We start from the raw sequence: 19,161 nt of genomic DNA, 5'->3' as shown, positions 1-19,161 counted from the left end.
GGGTGGGTCCTGCCAGAGGCTGTTTTCAGGGGGTTACCTGGTGTCATAGGTTAGCAAGCATAGTCCCGGAAGGGATATCCTTGCTAAGGGGTGCTTACAGCTTCCTCTGGGACCTGATAGAACCTATCAGCTGGCCAGTTTGAATATGGACAATTCTTTAAGCCACTTAAAGTTGTGACCGCCTCTGTGATCCACACTTAAGAATAGACAAACTCCCACCCAAGCTCTCTCTCGTTTCCGGCGCTGGGACAGGTGGCTGCAGGCCCCGTGCAGGGGCCAGCAGGCCCGGCCAGGCCCTGCTTGGGCCAGGCCGGGCCGGGCCACGGCCAGCCTGGAGCCATGGGCCTGTTCCAGCCATGGAACCCCCCCCCACTGCCTTGCCGTGGGCAGCCGGAGCGGCTCGGAACCCCCCCCCTCCACTGCGGCCGAGATTCAGCAAAGCGGCGCCTCTGTCCGGCAGAGGTCCGGTGACCAACAGTGATAAGCCACATTCCAGCTGCAAGGCCGAGGTGAGATTAACCCTTTTATTGCTGTGAAGAGCTGAAAACCTGAGGGAAGAGAGAGAGGAGATGCTTAAAGCTGAAAATCTGTTGTGAAGCTATGATATATCAGAGTATCCTGTTGTAATTTCATGAAGATATGGGGGGTGGAGTGTTCAACTCATAAGCAGAAGCACCTGCGCTGAGATAGGCAGATGCTGCCGCAGCTGTAATTTCATGAGAAGTTTGGACAGAGAGAGATGAACCAGATGAACCAGATGAGGACTTTTGCTCCAAAGAGGAAAGAAGAAAAACCTCAATTCCTAGAGATGCTTCCAGAGATAGTCTTAAAGATGAAGATGACCCTTTGCTCCCAGGGAAGGAGAAGGGCCTCTGTTTTTTTCTGAACAGCTCAACCTTAAAATTGTACCCCAGAAAACTTTCAAGAGTGGACCCTCGAAAGCAGTTGCGGGAAAAGCTGCAAGTCGGGGGGAAGGGACTCACATCGTAAGCAGAGAGACTCCTCTTCCTAAATGGACTGAACAATATTTGGAAGTGGGTGGCTGTCTCGGTGTGATACTGTTTTCATAGCACAAGCAAAAAGAGACTTCTCTTTCTAAATGGACTGAACAAGGTTATTATGGAAGTGGTAAACAGACTGAACATCTTAAGGGTTGTCTTCACATTGTCAGTGGGAGAAGGGAGGAAGGTGGGGGGAGGAGGAGAGTTCTAAAGGTGGTATAATTTTTTTCTTTTCTTCTTTTAGGTCTGTTAATAAACTTCTTTATATTCATTCAAGTTGGAGCCTGCTTTGCATTTCTCCTGATTCTTATCTCACAGAAGATAAACAGTAATGAGTATTTTAGACCAAACCACTACACTAAATTGGTGTTTCCGCCCGGTTGCAAACCCGACCCGCGACACCTGGGCACACCCATGCAGGGAGCTGCTAGATGAAAGGGGCCAATGGAGGCATCCTGAGTGTCCCTCCAGGAACCATGGCTGGACCATCTTGTAGGGACTGGGGAGCAGCTGGATGCACACGGGCACAGAGCACTGGTCCAAGAAAATGTCAAAGGAAAAGCCCTCGTGCCAAGGGGCTGCCTGCACCTGAGCAGGTAGGGCAGCATGTGGGGTCCCAGGGAGTATCTTTAACCTTTCCCCTTTCATCTTGTCAGTCGTCCCCAGTGCCTCCTTGGAAAGGTTTCTCCAAGTCTCTTCACCTCAGCTGAAGCACCTCTGCATCCTCACGGGTCACCGCATTCACTCCAAGGTACTTTTCCAAACTGTTAACCCCATTCTTTGACCGCATTGCAGTGCTCAGACACATTTACCTGCAACGGTTTCAGTTTGTAACTTCCATCCCTCAGGAGGAGTCTGAAATACCAAAAACACCCACATGCCCTCCCCCACCATGCAGGGATACAGGACCAGCGACAGCTCCTGGAAAAGGAGCAGAGTTTCCCAGCTGCTGTCGCAAACACTGAGCCTAGTCAGAGCCACACCCCGCTTCAGGGCAGAGAACCAGAAGGTGTTATTTGGACAGGCCTAGGACATGAACTGATCTCCTCACACCTGGAAGCACAACCGCCTGTACCTCTGCCTGCGGGGAGTCCCCATGCTCTCCCCGTGACGCTGATCAGCAGCTTGCCTGGAAAACTGCTTCCCATATGGCACAGCACTCCCAGCCCAGCACTCCAGGGAAACACAACAGCCCAGAGCAACAGAACACACCTGCCCATCTCACTGCTCTGTGCAGCAGCACCAACAACACAGCAGTGGAACACGAGGAACAGGGAAAGGTGGGCCACAACAAGGGCACCGGATCCTGCAGCACAGCTTGTTGTATGTCAGGGCTTCATCTTTTTGGAATCACTTCAGTTCAACCTCACAAGAATCACCTCAGAAAGACACTTAATATTAACTCAAAAGTCCCAGTGCATCACCAGTGTGTTATCTCTGGAAGCACTAGTGGTCTTCGTGGGACAAAACCTGTGTTGCATCCAAGAACTGACTCTAATCCCTGTTACCTGAACTATCCAGCTGTAGGATAAATGTTCAAAATAAACACTGGATCCTTAAGGGCAGAGTCTGCCACCCTTTGTAAAAGCCAAGGGGAGAACAAGGCTCAAAAAGGCAGCCCTTGATGCTCCTGGCACCCGCTGCGCAGGACTTTGTACAGATGGGATCAAGCCTTTACACAGCTCTGTCCTGTGGGACCGAGGGTGGCAAACCGGAGGGACTGATGGAAATAAAACAAATTATTGATTTAAATGGAAGCTAGCAAGACTGAAAGCCCTTCCCCAGAAGTGTCCCCTGCCTAGCACAGGAGCTGTAACTGCTAGAGCAGGGCACAACGTCTGAAGGAACGGTGCAGCTGTGATATTAAAGCCAGCAAAAGCAATTACTAAGTAGAAATAGGTACTCACCCAGTCCAACGACCAAATCTTTGTGGCTCATCCTCAAGAGGTGACCCCACTCCCCAGAGCCCCTAGTCCCTCCACAGTGCCCCCAGAAAAGAGAGGGGTTATTAGGAGAAAAGGCATTTAAACTGAGGGAAAAAACCTGCCTTTTCCATAATTGTCTGCGTCGAAATTGAGGGGGAATCCCCTTCTCCTGCAATTTTAATGGTATCATTTGAACGAAACCCTGCCTTTTCTGTACTGTTAAGGGTATCGGTTAACAGGGAATCCCCATTTTCCATTATTTTCTAGTTTAAATAGAAGGGGAAAACCTCAACCATGCTATGTTATGGGTTTGAATTAAGGGTAAGTAACTCCCACATTTTCATCATCCTAATGTTTAAAGTGAGGGGGAAGCCTAGCTGTCCCTCCTTTCTAAGGGATTGCACTGAGGGAAAAATCCCCCCTGTTCCATCATTTCAGAGATTTAAAGTGAGGAAACCCCCTCTTTACCTAATATTTTAGGGGATTAAATTAAATGGTAGAAGCTATTTATTTGCCATTGTATTGGTTTAAGCAAACGCCTCCCCTGTTTCCTCATTTTAAGGGATGCAGTTGAAGGAAGCTCTCCCTTTTTCAGCATTTTAAGGGTTTAAATCTGCATTTCAGGACACTTCTACCCGTGCCCCAGTACCAAATATCTCGTACGGGAGCGAGCCTGGCATATACATAGCCCTAATACTGCCCGTGAGTCTATTATTTTTATTTATAATGTATATAGTGCTAATTAGGGGTCCCAGTGAGAGTTACACCATTCGTATAATTACTATCCGCCTCCACCCTATTTAGTCACGTGAAGTACTACTTAGCAATCACTAAGGCACAATTATGTAAATTCAAAACTAATTATCTCACTTATCTATCTACACTGCCAAAATACAAAGTTTTATTTCTTATGCAGTCTCTTCCCTTTCATGTAATGCTGCTGTAGTAAAAAAAAAAGGTACTATTGTTTCCCTAAAGAATTTTTTTCTCCATCCAACCCTTTACTCCTCTTGAACTTAACTGAGATGAGCCAAGTGGCTATAGCTCCTCTGAGGGCTTTTATACCTTGTGGTAATTACCTCCTCCTTTTTCCCCCCCCCGGGCATCATGGGAATGAGAGGTGGGCCTGGCCAGGGGTATATTAACCCCAGCCTTTTTCAAAGGGGTTCATTCCCTCTGTAGGATTGACTGGGAGAAGAGCTGTCCTCTCATTTCAATGAAGGGCATCTTTCAGCTTATCTCAGCTTTTTTTTCAGTGTATACTCTTAGCCTCTAAAACAACAGAGGCTTTGAAGACACCATGAAAAAGATAGCATAGAACACGGGGAGTATTTAAGCTCATGATTTTGGGGTGAGTGTTTAGGGGTTGGAAGGTGCTTTTGTAATTTAGGTTTTTGCTCGTTTTTTTTAGGAGTGTTGTAACTTCTGGGTTCAATAGAGTATGAAACTTCACATTTTTTCAGTGCAGTTATTGTGTCACTGAAGGGACCTGCCCCGTGTCAAAGATGACACCTAAAATTGAGGCTTCTGATAGGTGAGTTGTGGATTGTGACCGGGGGAGGGACCATGAGCAGGGTAACCAGTTCAGGAAGTGGCGGGAGGGGTTTTGAAGGCTGCACGGTGAGAAAAGGCATCCATTTGGGGCCCCCTAAGGCTTTTCCTCAAGCACAGCATGTGCATTTACATGTCTTAAAGCACACAAATGCATCCACCCCGCTCACAGCAGTGCTATGTAACTTTGTCCCTCCATAATCCAGGTGTCCATTGAAATAATGGCTACAGCTTTTTGACTCAGGACAAAGCCAGAGACTCGAGGACCCGGGCACACTTAGGAGAGGGCGCGTAGCCGAATTGTTGGGATTTGGCCCAGCATTGATTTTGGTTTTCTTTACCTTAGCTGACTAAGAGGCTAACCTGGCTATCATGGGGTCTTCTGAGATGGCTGAGGAGGACTCATTTCACGTTGCTGGTCATCTGAAAGATAAGTCAGGGGCTAGGACCCAGAGATGGAATGATAGGGTAGTGGGTTGGAAATTCCTGGGAGACATTTAAAAATCAGTGCAGGGGTAAGGGATGTCCTCTAAGGGGCCTCTTAGGACAGCCAAAGGCAGCAGCTCTACTTTCAATTGCAGCGGTAGGGTGTGCAGAGCAATTCTAGTCTGTCCTGTATTGTCTAGCGTGTTTTTGGGATCCCTTGGATCAGCTATCTGCCTTTTCCCTTTGAGGACCTTATCACAAATGTGAGCCATCATCTCTAGGTTCTCGAACATTTGCGCTTCTCGGCATGATGCCAATATTATTCGTTCTTTTACCGGTGGGCTTGGCCACATCTCGGAATCGCATCTCGGCAGTGTTGAGTTGGATGTCTTTTGAGGCCTCGTTCCTGGCTGTATTGCCATCCATCCTTTCCAGCTGTGAGTTGTAATGTCCTGGGGCTTGTAAGATTTTAAGGATATGGGGAGCATTCTGAATGTAGCATTGTCTTGCAGCCATCTCAATCATTGTGACTGACAGTTCTTATAACAGGTCACCCTGTTACAGTCTTGTCTTCCACTCCCTAGAGCCTCCTCCGTCCACTGTTGCCACGATACTGGTCATCTCTTTTGGCATCATCTCGGTCCTTGCCATCATTCTTCTCCCCAAGAGCTTTTTTTATCATCCTTGTGTCACACTGTTTGTAGTATAATATGTTGTTTGAGTTTGTGTTTAGCCTGGAACCACTCTGCCCTGTGGAATAGACTGGGGGGTAGGTGGAGTAGAAAGAAGAGGAGGCAAAGAAGCAGGACTGGGTAGTGTTTCAGGAACCGCACCTAAGGGATACCAACAAGGAACTGTACAAACCGGATCTAATATTCGTGAAAGACGCCCGTGCATTCGTCGTGGACGTGACAGTACGATACGAAGCAAGCAAAACATCGCTGGAGGAGGCCGCCGCAGAGAAAGTGAATAAGTACAAGCACCTCACTGAAGAGATACGAGAACTGACCAACGCAAAGGACGTTGTGTTTATGGGCTTTCCCCTAGGAGCGCGGGGGAAATGGTACCATGGGAACTTTGAACTGTTGGGTGCTCTCGGCCTTTCCAAAACAAGGCAGGAGAGGGTTGCCCGGACTCTATCCTCCATTGCGCTCACATCATCTGTTGACATTGTCCATATGTTTGCTAGTAGATCTAGGAACTGTATGGTAGTATAGGCAGTTCCTTATTATTGTTTTGTAAACTTCCTCTGTAGCACTTTTTCAATAAAGTTTCGGCGGAGGCTAGGGATGCAGGGCAGCCACAAGCCAGAACATCGCTCATGGTAAGTAGGGACAGGACGGAACTTTTCATAACGCGTCAATTACCACCCGATTTGGACCGATTTACCTGATTTGTCCAAGGTGGACGGGCCACCTTTACTTAACCCGGAAAAGGAACATATAGTATTTATATGTGTTCGAAAAATAGCCTTTAGTTTTGCTTAGCCACCCGAGCCACACCTCAGATGAAGCAGCCATGGCTATGTTACAGCATTGTTCTTTGTCTTTACTTTTAGGGAGTAAACCCAGATAGCAGCAGTCAAGGTCAATGGAGCGAGGTGAGCGGTGACCGGTGGACAGAACCGGTTGTTATTGCTTGGGTGCCGAGTTCTAGTACAGCTCTAAGCATCTGTTGTTGTTTGTGCTTTAGGGTGTCAGCTTGTATTATGCTGAACCCCCTTGCCGACCGGCTGACAGACCTGGCCTGCCACCCTCGTGAGCCCTCCAGAAGTGTTACAAGACTTTGCGACAATGCCTTTACCTTTTCCATTCGAAGGTGCCATCCGGGTAGCTTTGGGCAACGGCTGAGGAGTTGGGGCGAGTCAGGGAGGGAGGGAGGAGGAGCGAGGGTCCGCTCAAGTTTCAGCAATGCTGCATCACCTTGTATCCTCTTAACCCAGGCATGCTCTGTGACAGTGGCATCAGCCTCGGAGTGTGGCCTGAGAACCCAGGCCTTCTTAGGAGATGGTGAGTGGCGGAATTGTCAAGTTTTGGCCGAGGTGCCACTAAGTTCACGCGCTGATGTTTGGTTTTCTTTATTGTAGCTGCCTAAGAGAGAATAGCCCAGCAACAGCAGGAGCTTCCTGGACTGCGAGGCGGCCTTTTTCCACACCTGATGTGGATTTGCATCCCTGGCCACCTGAGAGATAAGTTGAGGGCAATGACCAGAGGGGATGAAAGAGGGGTGCCGGGTCGGGCTCGCTGGGAGGGATTTTTGAATCGGCTTGGGAGATGGAGATGTCCAAGAAAGGGCCCCTAAGGACACATAAAGGGAAAGTTTCACTTTTGATCACAACACCGAGGCGCGTGTGGCAGAGCAATCCCAGTGCATGATGTTTCGCTTGTCTATTGTGTGTTCCGTGTCCTTTGGGCATCTCGTGTCGCAGGTCTTTTTTCATAGCCCTTCGAGGTGTTTGGGCTCATTCTTCTTGCCGAGAGTTTTCTCTCCTCATTGCATCCCCTCGTTTGTCATTTCCTGTGTCACGGGTGCCTGTGTGGGTTTGGCCCGGAGCTGCTCTGCCCTGCTGCATAGTCTGGTGTATGGATGTGATACAACAAAGCCTGGGAACTTGAAATTTGTAATATTGTGCTTAGCTGGGCTCTAGATGGTACTCTTAGATTGACACGAGATGTCTGGAGCTGTTAGGTTCTCATGCAGCCCTTTGACTTTTGTCATCACTTTCTTTCAGATGCAGACAGATTAAATCCGTGGCAGAGCGCCCCATACTGGCTGAGGGGATTCCCACAGGAAGGTCAGTCACTGTCTGTGCTGGGCAAGCGTAAATGATGGCTATGTTATAGCACCGTTCTTTGTCTTTATTTTTAGGAGATAAAGCCGAATAGCAGCAGTCAAGGTCAAGTGAGTGAGGTAAGCGGTGACCAGTGGAAGGAAAAAGTTGTTATTGCTTGGGTGCCAAGTGCTGGTACTCTAAACTTTAAGCAGCCTATGTCATTTGCGTGTTTTAGGCAGTCCACTTGTATTATGCCAAATCCCCTCACCGACCGGCCGACGGAGCTGGCTTGCCGCCCCCGTGAGCCCTCCCAAAGTGTTATGAGACTCTGCAATGAAGCCTTTACATTTTCTGTTCCAAGGTGCCTTGTGGGTGACCTTTGGCAACGGCGGAGGAGTTGTGGTGGGTTGGGGAGGGAGGCAGGAGGAGTGAGGGTCCCCTCAAGTTCAAGCAATTCCACAGCACCTTGTCTCTTCTTAACTCAGGCATACCCCGCAACGATAGCGTCGGCCTCGGAGCGTGGCCGAAGCGTGCCACCGGAGGACCCCGGCCTTCTTAGGAGACGGTGAGTAGCGGAATTGTTGGGTTCTGGCTGACGTGCCACTAAGTTCATGTACTGATGTTTGGTTTTCTTTGTTGTAGCCGACTAGGAGATGGCAGGAACTTCCCGGACAGAGAGGTAGCCTTATTTTGCACCCAAGGCGGATTCACATCCCGGACGTCTGAGAGATAAGTCGAGGGTTACGACCCACAGAGGGGATGAAAGTAGGGTGCTGGGTCGGGCCTCGCCAGGAGGGATTTTTGAGTCAGCTTTGAAGGCGGGAATGTCCAAGAAGGGGCCCCTTAGCCCACATAAAGGGCAAGTCTCACTTTTGATCACAATGCGGAGGCGGGCAGAGCAGTCCCGGTGCGTGTCGTGTCACTTGTCTATTGTATGTTCTGTGTCTTTTGGGCATCTTGTGTCTTAGGTCTTTTTCCTTAGCCCTTCGAGGGGCCAGCTTATCGGAAATGTTGGGCATCATCCTTAGCATCCATGTTCCTCGGCTGGGTGCCGATACCGTTGGACCTTTGACCGACGAGCTCGGATGCGCATCAGAATTGCATCTCCCTTTAGAAGCATTGAGTCAGAGGTCTTTTATGGTCTTGTTCTGAGCTGTATTCACAGCTGTGCACCGCAGTGATCCATTACAGAGGATTAGGACTTGTCAGAATGCAAAGAGCGGTAGAGGATTCTGACCGGACGATTCTCGGGCATCCATCTTTGCGGTTCTCGGAATAAGCCCTTCCGTTAGCATCTTCTTCGAGCCTCATCGGTCTCGCCGAGATCATCTCGCTCCGCATTCTCTCGGTCCTTGCGGTCATTCCTCTTGCCAGAGTTTTCTCTCTTCATCGCATCTCCTCGTTTGTCATTTCCTGTGTCACGGGTGCCTGCATGGGTTTGGCCTGGAGCTGCTCTGCCCTGCCATGTAGTCTGGTGTATAGGTGCAGTAGGACAAGTCCCAAGGCCTTGAAATCTGTAATATAGGGTGTAGTTTGGCCTCTAGCTGGTATTCCTAGATTGACACAGGATGCCTGGAGCTGTTATTATGCAGGACTCTGACTTTTGTCATCGCTTTCTTTCAGATGCAGACGGATGAAATCTGTGTCAGGGCGCCTCAGACCGGGTGAGGGGGTTCCCACAAGAAGGTCAGTCGCCGTTTGTGTTTGTGGGGCAACTGTAAATGGTGGCTATGTTACAGCATTGTTCTTTGTCTTTGCTTTCAGGAGGTAAAGCTGGATAGCAGCAGTCAAGGTCGATGGAGCGAGGTAAGCGGTGACCGGTGGACAGAACAAGTTGTTATTGCTCGGTTATCAATTTCTGGTGCAGTTCTAAGCATCCATTGTCGTTTGTGTGTTTTAGGGGGTCCACTTTTTTTATGCCAAACCTTCTCGCCGACCGCCCGACAGACCCGGTTTGCCACCGTCGTGAGCGCTCTGGAAGTATTACGGGACTCTGCAACGAAGCCTTTACATTTTCTCTTCTGATGTACCTTCCGGTACATCCATGGCCGTGGAGTTGCGGTGAGTCAGGGAGGGAGGAGGAGGGAGGGTCCACTTAAGTTTCAGCAATGCTACAACACCTTGTCTCCTCTTAACCCAGGCATACCCCGCGATGACGGCGTCGGCCTCGGAGCGTGGCCGAAGCGTGCGGTCGGAGGACCCCGGCCTTCTTAGGGGACGGTGAGTAGTGGAATTGTCGGGGCTTTGGCCGATGTGCCACTAAGTTCCTGTAGTGATGTTTGGTTTTCTTTATTGTGGCTGACTAGGAGATGACAGTGATGACAGGAGCTTCCCAGAGGGTGAGCCAGCCTTCTGTTGTGCCTGAGGAGGATTCCCATCTCCAGATGCCTGAGAGATAAGTTGAGGGCTACAATCCACTGAGGGAATGAATGTGAGGTGTTGGGTCAGGGCTTGCCGGGAGGGATTTTTGAGTCAGATTTGGAGGTGGGGATGTCCAGGAAGGGGCCCCTTAGGCCACATAAAGGGCAAGTCTCACTTTTGATCACAATGCGGAGGTGTGCAGAGCACAGCAGTCCCCGTGTGTGTCACTTTTCTATTGTATGTTCTGTGTCTTTTGGGCATCTTCTGTTGCAGGTCTTTTGCCTTAGCCCTTTGAGATGCTTATTGGAAACGCTGGGTGTTATTCTTAGCATCTCTGCTCTCGGTGCTCCTCGGCCCGGTGCCGATACCATCGATCCTTTGACTTGAGAGCTTGGAGGCACATCAGAATCGCATCTCTCTTTAGAAGCGTCGAGTCAGATGTCTTTTATGGTCTTGTTCTGAGCTGTATTCACAGCTGTATGCCACAATGATCCATTATAGCGGATTAGGACTTGTCAGAATGCGAAGAGGATTCTGACCATATGATTCTCGGGCATCCGTCTTTGCGGTTCTCCGAATAAGTCCTTCTTCTGCCAGGGTTCTTCGAGCCTCATCAGCTCACCGTCGGTCTCGCCTAGGTCATCTCATTCCTCGTTCTCTCGGTCCTTGCGATCGTTCTTCTCTACGAGGGTTTTCTCTCTTCATCGCATCCCCTCCTTTGTCCTTTCCTGTGTCACAGGTGTCAGTGTGAATTTGGCCCGGAGCTGCTCTGCCCTGCTGCATGGTCTGGCATATGGGTGTAATAGGACAAGGCCTGGGGACTTGGAATTTGTGATGTAGGCTATAGTTTGGCCTCTAGCTGGTATTCCTAGATTGACACAGGATGGCTGGAGCTGTGAAGTTCTCATGCAGCACTTTGACTTTTGTCATCACTGTCTTTCAGATGCGGAGGGATTAAATCCGTGGCAGAGCACCCTGGACTGGGTGACGGGGTTCCCACAGGAAGGTCAGTCACCATTTGTGTTTGTGGAGCAAGTGCAAATGGTGGCTATGTTCCAGCATTGTTCTTTGTCTTTATTTTTAGGAGGTCAAGCCGGATCTCAGCCATCAAGGTGAAGTGAGTGAGGTAAGCGGTGACCGGTGGACTGAACTAGTTTTTCTTGCTCAGTTATCAATTTCTGGTGCAGCTCTAAGCATCTGTTATTTTTTGTGCATTTTAGGTGGTCCACTGGCAAGATGTCCCGGTCGGGGATGCTGGCAGCCAGGTGGGTGCAAGCTTAAGCTATAGGTGCAGTGTACTTTAATTGGAGGGGGGAGGTTGTGATTTCAGGGTCTTTCAGGATGTTTTTTGCTTTGTTTCTTTGCAGGTGCTGCTGCTGCCTTGGACATGCCAAGAAATAGAGACAATCAGGTGAGTTGGCCTTTAAGTGGGGCAAGTAATAGGCGAGCAGTATGTGGCAGTGTGCTAAGCATGTACCTTTTCGCTTTGCAGGTATTTTCTGGGCCGCCTCTGGAATCGGATGAAGATTTGAGGTGAGCTGGGGTACCGGTGCGGAGGACCCCCGGGGATTAATATTCTCGAGGGCCACAGTGACGTTTTCTGTTTTGTTGTCTTAGGTGCCGTGAGCAGCTGCGGAGCTGAAGTTTGGAAGCGGCAGGTAAGCGATGAGCCTCGGCCCTTAGGAGGGAGGGAGGCCTTGCGGAAGGGGTCGCTTTTGGGACGTCTCACTGCGGTCTGAATTTTTTTTCTGAATTTTTGCAGCCACCAAAACAGACCCTGGGGACCGTATCAACATCCATGGCGCCCGTGTGCTCATTTCCATTGAGGATGGATTTTGTTGGCTCGTCTTCCAAAAGCTAAGTGTTGGGACCGGTGGTGGGGACAAGGGAAAACCCTTTGGACTTGCAGGAGGCAATTTGAAGTTAGCTTAGAGGAGAGGGCTGTAGAGGGATAGGCCCCTTGGAAGTAAAGGGAGAGGGTTTCTCCTCAGCATCACCCGACCTTTTGCCGGGCAGGACGGTTCCGACCCGTCTCCGTGTTCTCACGAGCTTCATGTCATCGGCCTTCTCTGAGTCTCGATGTCATCGCAAAACCTTTTGGCCCGGGAGCTCGCCTTTGGGTCCGGAGCAATCGCCCCGGTCCCCCAGCAGTTGTGGCCTTCTTCTCTAGGCCTACTGAGCTTGAGCATCCTCTTAACAGCTTTGGTACCAACTTCTTGTAAGGACTTATGTTTTGCTATCATGTGCTATTGCCATAGAGCTTTCTTTCCTTTGGCATCATCGGCCTCTGGCTCATCTTGCAGTAGGAATCTTGGGTCCATCAGGTGAGACTGCTGGGCAGTTTCAACTTGTGTCTATGTTCTGTAGGTTGTGTCTATGTTATGTAGTGTCCATTGTCCTCTGTGTCACAGGGCTTTGTTGCATATCAGTGACTTTTTTTGCATCGTTCTGGGCCGTATTGGCTGTACTCTACTTGCCTACTTTCCCAGATGGGGCTTATTCTGGCATCTTTACCTTTTCACTTCTTGAGACTGGAGGAAGTACACAAGATGTTCTCATCTATCTTCCTTCTCAGTTTTAGTACTGGCTTCTTTTCACATGTCATTCCCTTGGACCTCTAGAGGGAGGGTATCGGACCCTCCCTCCGTGACCGCAGTATTTCAGTAGGTTCCATCGCCTCTAAGTGTATTGTGCTCAAGAATTAATCTTCTGGAGACTCATCTCAAGCCCTCGTGTCATCTTTTCTTAATTTGGGGTGCCGCCCCTCTGTGCGCCGCTTAGGGTCGGAGCCGCCCTGCCCTGGCATGTAGAGTCACAGTTAGGTAGAACAGTCATAAAACTTAAGGGTTCATTTATTTTCTATGGGGTTTTGGGTAGAAAATTTATGGGCCTGGTGTGGGGATAACTCCTAGCCACGGGCCACCCTCTGACCGCTTCACATTTTCTTGCAGGTCCTGAGGCGGCTTTGGATCTCCACGGTCACAGATGCTACCGATTTTCCTGGAATCTACGGCTCGATGTCGAGGAGCGGCAGCCAGGGAAGATGTATCAAAGTATTTTCATTGGTGGAGTGTTTTGATGAATGGCTACAGTCAGTGTGTAAGCTGAAGAGCGTGTGACTGTCTGTATCTGTGTGTGAGAGGTTGTGTGTGCTTATGTGGTTGTGTCTGCCTGTGAGTGTGTGTGTGTGGAATGGTTCTAACCTTGTGTGTTTGGTTTTTGCCTTTCAGGTTTTTCAACACATTTTTAAATTTAGAATAAAAAAACCCCAGCTGGGTTTTTTTTTTTTTTTTTCCCCCCCGGCTGGGTTTTTTTTTCCTCGGTCCCGGCCGGTCTGCGAGGCGATGTTCATCGCCAAGGTTTGGGTGCGGACCGTGCCGGGCTGGGGTTTTGTCAGGCAGGACGATTTGGAGGCTCTCGGGAACCCCGTTCCTGAGCAGCCAGGGTGGGGAGAGTGGTTGAGATGATGGTGGGGTTGTGTGGAAGCTGAAAGAGGTGTGTGTGTGTGTGTGTGGTGGAATGGTTCTAACCTTGTGTGTTTGGATTTTGCTTTTCAGGTTTTTCAACACATTTTTAAATTTAGAATAAAAAAACCCCAGCTGGGGTTTTTTTTTTTTTTTCCCCCCCCGGCTGGGTTTTTTTTCCTCGGTCCCGGCCGGTCTGCGAGGCGATGTTCATCGCCAAGGTTTGGGTGCGGACCGTGCCGGGCTGGGGTTTTGTCAGGCAGGACGATTTGGAGGCTCTCGGGAACCCCGTTCCTGAGCAGCCAGGGTGGGGAGAGTGGTTGAGATGATGGTGGGGTTGTGTGGAAGCTGAAAGAGGTGTGTGTGTGTGTGTGTGGTGGAATGGTTCTAACCTTGTGTGTTTGGATTTTGCTTTTCAGGTTTTTCAACACATTTTTAAATTTAGAATAAAAAAACCCCAACTGGGTTTTTTTTTTTTTTTTCCCCCCCGGCTGGGTTTTTTTTTCCTCGGTCCCGGCCGGTCTGCGAGGCGATGTTCATCGCCAAGGTTTGGGTGCGGACCGTGCCGGGCTGGGGTTTTGTCAGGCAGGACGATTTGGAGGCTCTCGGGAACCCCGTTCCCGAGCAGCCAGGGTGGGGAGAGTGGTTGAGATGATGGTGGGATTGTGTGGAAGCTGAAAGAGGTGTGTGTGTGGTGGAATGGTTCTAACCTTGTGTGTTTGGTTTTTGCCTTTCAGGTTTTTCAACACATTTTTAAATTTAGAATAAAAAAACCCCAGCTGGGGTGGTTGTTTTTTTTTTCCCCCCCGGCTGGGTTTTTTTTCCTCGGTCCCGGCCGGTCTGTGAGGCGATGTTCATCGCCAAGGTTTGGGTGCGGACCGTGCTGGGCCGGGGTTTTGTCAGGCAGGACAATTTGGAGGCTCTCGGGAACCCCGTTCCTGAGCAGCCTGGGGGGGGGAGAGTGGTTGCGATGAGAGCAATGGTGGGGTTGTGTGGAAGCTGAAAGAGGTGTGTGTGGTGGATGACTGGTATGTTCTCCCTGTGGTGCTGTTGTTTTGGGTTTTCTGTAACAATAAAACAAAATGTAGCAAGTTTTCCAGAAATAGAGTAATTGTTATATTGTATTGATATGTATTTGCCTTGTGCTGCTCTGTATTGGTCTGTATTTGTGTCTGCTGCTGTATTTCCATGTATTGCTCTGTATGCAAATAGGACTTTTACCAGTGTGTATATGGATTGTATTTGTACTTTATTTGTATACATTGTTGTTTCTGTATATTGTGCTAGAGTGTAAATACAAAAATCCATTCAATAAAGTTGAATAAACTCTAAAACCCTAATAAAGATCCCCAGCCCCCCCCTCCTTCCTTGGCTCCTGTCTTTCTTTGGTGTGGTTTAGTCATTTATTCACTGTATTTCTTGCTTTGCTTCACTTTACTTTTCTCTGTCTATCTTTATTTCTGTGTCTGTTTTTCTTTTTCTCATTGTTTCTACCTCTGTCTCTCAGTTTCTCCTCACTCTCTCCAATTATGTTCCTCTCTAGGTTTATTTCCCTATTTCTCTTTAACTATTTCCTTGTTTGTCTCTGACTCCATTTCTTTGCTTCTCTAGAACTCTGTTTCTTTGCTTTCCTATTTCTCCTTATTGCTTTGTCTCTCTCTTTTTCTCTTTAACTCTGTTTCTGTCCTTCTCTATTTTTCTCTTTTAACTCTTCTTTGTTCCTCTGTTTGTCTTTATTCCTGTGTTTTCTCTACTTTTCTCTTTCCTCTTCTCTCCAACTCTACTTTTCTGTCTTTAACTTTGCTTTCTCTCTCTCTCTAAATTTTTAACTTTACTTTTCTCTTTCCCGCTGACTCTTTTGCTTTACTTTCCCCTTTCTCTTTAACTTTTCTACTTTACTTTCCTGTTTCTCTCTAACTTTTCAACTTTGCTTTTCTCCTTCCCTCTAACTTTTCAACTTTGCTTTTCTCTTTCCCTCTAACTTTTCTGCTTTGCTTTTCTCTTTCCCTCTAACTTTTCTACTTTGCATTTCTCTTTTTCTCTTTCTCTCTAACTTTAACTTTTCTACTTTGCTTTTCTTTTTCTCTTTCTTTCTCTCTAACTTTAACTTTTCTACTTTGCTTTTCTCTTTCCCTCTAACTTTAACTTTTCTACTTTGCTTTTCTCTCTCTTTAACTTTTCTACTTTTTCTCTTTTTTCCTTCTCTTTAACTTTAACTTTTCTACTTTGCTTTTCTCTTTCTCCTTCTCTTCAACTTTAACATTTCTACTTTGCTTTTCTCTTTCTCCTTCTCTTCAACTTTAACATTTCTACTTTGCTTTTCTCTTTCTCTCTAACTTTAACTTTTCTACTTTGCTTTTCTTTTTCTCTTTCTCTCTAACTTTAACTTTTCTACTTTGCTTTTCTCTCTTTCTCTTTCTCTCTAACTTTAACTTTTCTACTTTGCTTTTCTCTCTTTCTCTTTCTCTCTAACTTTAACTTTTCTACTTTGCTTTTCTCTCTTTCTCTTTCTCTCTAACTTTAACTTTTCTACTTTGCTTTTCTCCTTTGCTTTTCTCTCTTTTTCTTTCTCTCTAACTTTAACTTTAACTTTTCTACTTTGCTTTTCTCTCTTTCTCTCTAACTTTAACTTTTCTCCTTTGCTTTTCTCTCTTTTTCTTTCTCTCTAACTTTAACTTTTCTACTTTGCTTTTCTCTCTTTCTCTTTCTCTCTAACTTTAACTTTTCTACTTTGCTGTTCTCTCTTTCTCTTTCTCTCTAACTTTAACTTTTCTACTTTGCTTTTCTCTCTTTCTCTTTCTCTCTAACTTTTAACTTTTCTACTTTGCTTTTCTCTTTCCCTCTAACTTTATTTCTAACAAAAGTTAGAAATAAAGTTTACTTTTCTTTATAGCTTAAATTTAAAAAAGCAGCAGTAGGGCTTTTAATGCTCCCTGGGAGTAAAAAAAAAAAAGTTTTACATATAGAATTTTTACTCCCAGGGAGCATTAAAAGCCCTACTGCTGCACCAGACTTATTATTTTTTCTTCTTTTTATATATAGTATATAGGGCCCCTAATTACTGCTCCAGCTGGGAGTGACTAATTGAATCACTTAGTCATCACATAGCTACTCCCATCTGGAGCAGTAATTGAGTTAGGTAATGGGATCTCCCCCCCCCCCCCCCCCCCCCCATCACTCACCCCAAGCTCCCTCCCCCATTCATCACAGGCCCCCACCCCCCACATATGCGTCGCCACCCCCCCTGGCCCGCGCCACACGCCCCCCCCCCGGCCCTGGTCGCCGCCCCCCTGGCCCGCGCCACACGCCCCCCCCCGGCCCCGGTCGCCGCCCCCCTGGCCCGCGCCACACGCCGCTCCCCAGCCCCGGTCGCCGCCCCCCTGGCCCCCGCCACACGCCCCCCCCCGCCCGGCCCCGTTCGCCGCCCCCCGGCACCGCCCCTGCCGCCCACGTCACGCCGCTCCGCCCCCCCGGGCCGCGCCACGCCCCCCGGCGCCGCCCCCTGTCCCGCGTCACGCCGCTCCGCCCCCCGGCGCCGCCCCCGGTCCCGCGTCACGCCGCGCCGCCCCCCGGCGCTTGCGTCACGCCGCTCCGCCCCCCGGCACCGCCCCCCGCCGCCTGCGTCACGCCGCACCGCCCCCTGTCCCGCGTCACGCCGCTCCGCCCCCCGGCGCTTGCGTCACGCCGCGCCGCCCCCCAGCACCGCCCCCCGGCGCTTGCGTCACGCCGCACCGCCCCCTGTCCCGCGTCACGCCGCTCCGCCCCCCGGCACCGCCCCTGGCGCTTGCGTCACGCCGCACCGCCCCCGGCGCTTGCGTCACGCCGCTCCGCCCCCCGGCACCGCCCCCGGCGCCTGCGTCACGCCGCTCCGCCCCCCGGCGCCTGCGTCACGCCGCTCCGCCCCCCGGCGCCTGCGTCACGCCGCTCCGCCCCCCGGCACCGCCCCCGGCGCCTGCGTCACGCCGCTCCGCCTCCCGGCACCGCCCCCGGCGCCTGCGTCACGCCGCTCCGCCCCCCGGCACCGCCCCCGCCGTTCGCGTTACGCCGCCCCGCCCCCCGGCACCGCCCCCGGCGCTTGCGTCACGCCGCCCCGCCCCCGGCACCGCCCCTCCTTCGCGCGCGCGCGAAATGCAGCCCCGCCCCCCTCCCCTCACGCCGCCCCGCCCCCGGCTCCGCCCCCCTCTTTCGCGCGCGCGCGCGAAATCTAGCCCCGCCCCTCTCCCCTCACGGCATTCCCCGCCCCCGGCACCGCCCCTCCGCCAGTCCCGCGCCGACCCTGCACCTGCCGGCAGCCAGAGCCCACCGGTCCGGTACCCGCCGCCGCCCGCAGCCACCCGCCAGCCCTCCGTGAGCCGCCGCTGGTCCCGCACCACTCCGCCGCCGCCTGCAGCCACCCGCCAGCCCTCCGTGAGCCGTCGCCGCCCCCCCACCGGTCCCGCAGCGCTCCGCCGCCTCACACCGCCCCCCCGCACCTCCCCACCGCCCGCCGCTCCCCCCTCCCGCCATTCCGGGTCCCCTCACGGTATCCCCCGCCCCGTGCCGCCCGCGGGTCCCCTCACGACAGCCCCTCCCGCCATTCCGAACCCCCTCAGGGCAACCCCCACCCCGTGCCGCCCGCGGGTCCCCTCACGGCACCCCCCCACCCCGCGCCGGTCACGGCAGCCCCTCCCGGCACTCCGGACCCCCTCAGGGTATCCCCCGCCCCTTGCCGCCCGCGGGTCCCCTCAGAGGACCCCCCCACCCCACGCCGGTCACGGCAGCCCCTCCCGGCACCCCGGACCCCCTCAGGGTATCCCCCGCCCCTCGCCGCCCGCGGGTCCCCTCAGAGGGGCACCCCCCCCACGCCGCCTCACGGCGGCCCTTCCCGCCATTTCAGCTCCCCTCAGGGCAGCCCCCCCAAGCCCCCCCCTTCCCGCCAGTCGCGCACCACCCCACAGCACCCCTCAGGCCACCATTTCAGCCCACCCAGCCACAGCAGGCAGACCCCCCCACACCAGGAGAGCGGCACAGCCCCCACGGAAGGAGAACACCCACACAAAAAAGGTTAGAAAACCACAAAAAGGGTGGCAGCCAAGGAGGGACACAATAAAGGCTGAGAGCCCAGGGGGAGATCGCAGGGGGGTATAATAAAGGCTAAGAGCCCAAGGGGGAGGCAGCAGGAGAATATAATAAAGGCTAAGAGCCCAGGGGGAAGCCAGGGAATAAAGAGAACAGGCTCAGAAACCACACACTCCACAACAAACACAAGAGGTATGATACACAAGCCCCATTCCCTAAACCTAACCTTAACCAGGACCCCAAACAACACCCCATTACCCCCAAAAAGCAGCCCCAGGCAGCAGCCCTCCCCACAGCTGGAGGCAATCACCCTGAATGCCGAGCCCATGCCAGCACCCTCCCCACAGCCGGAGGCAATAATCCAAAATGCTGAGCCCATGCCAGCACCCTCCCCACAGCCGGAGGCAATAATCTAAAATGCTGAGCCCATGCCAGCACCCTCCCCACCCGACCCCAGCCCCAAACCCTAACCCCAGCCTCAGCCCTGACCCCAACCCTATAGCCCCAATACCCATACAATGCCAGAGCCCCACCACCAGGACCACGGCAGGAGCCCACCACACAAGGGACAACGCACGCCAGCCAGAGACCAGCAGGTAAGG

General features: G+C 51.3%; 1 protein-coding gene and 1 long non-coding RNA gene across 2 annotated transcripts; both read left to right on the top strand.

The window, feature by feature from the left end:
• The first annotated feature begins 11,526 nt into the window (after positions 1–11,526).
• LOC138120180 (uncharacterized) lies at positions 11,527–12,135 on the top strand. Its single transcript, XR_011155769.1, has 3 exons — positions 11,527–11,570; positions 11,655–11,695; positions 11,800–12,135. It is a non-coding gene; the product is annotated as an uncharacterized lncRNA (long non-coding RNA).
• Positions 12,136–13,054: 919 nt separating this feature from the next.
• Positions 13,055–18,192, top strand: LOC138120139 (uncharacterized; the record flags this gene model as incomplete). The annotated part of the gene is made up of 4 exons (XM_069032606.1): positions 13,055–13,128; positions 16,712–17,123; positions 17,765–17,908; positions 18,094–18,192. Coding segments are annotated over exons 1-4 (729 nt in total), but the record flags the coding sequence as incomplete, so codon positions are not given.
• Positions 18,193–19,161: the final 969 nt, after the last annotated feature.

This window comes from Aphelocoma coerulescens, chromosome 18 (assembly GCF_041296385.1).
Source record: "Aphelocoma coerulescens isolate FSJ_1873_10779 chromosome 18, UR_Acoe_1.0, whole genome shotgun sequence".
In the NCBI taxonomy this organism is placed as follows: Eukaryota; Metazoa; Chordata; class Aves; order Passeriformes; family Corvidae; genus Aphelocoma; species Aphelocoma coerulescens.
The sequence above is the reverse complement of the archived record's forward strand: the minus strand, read 5'-3'. Positions and strand labels throughout refer to the sequence as shown.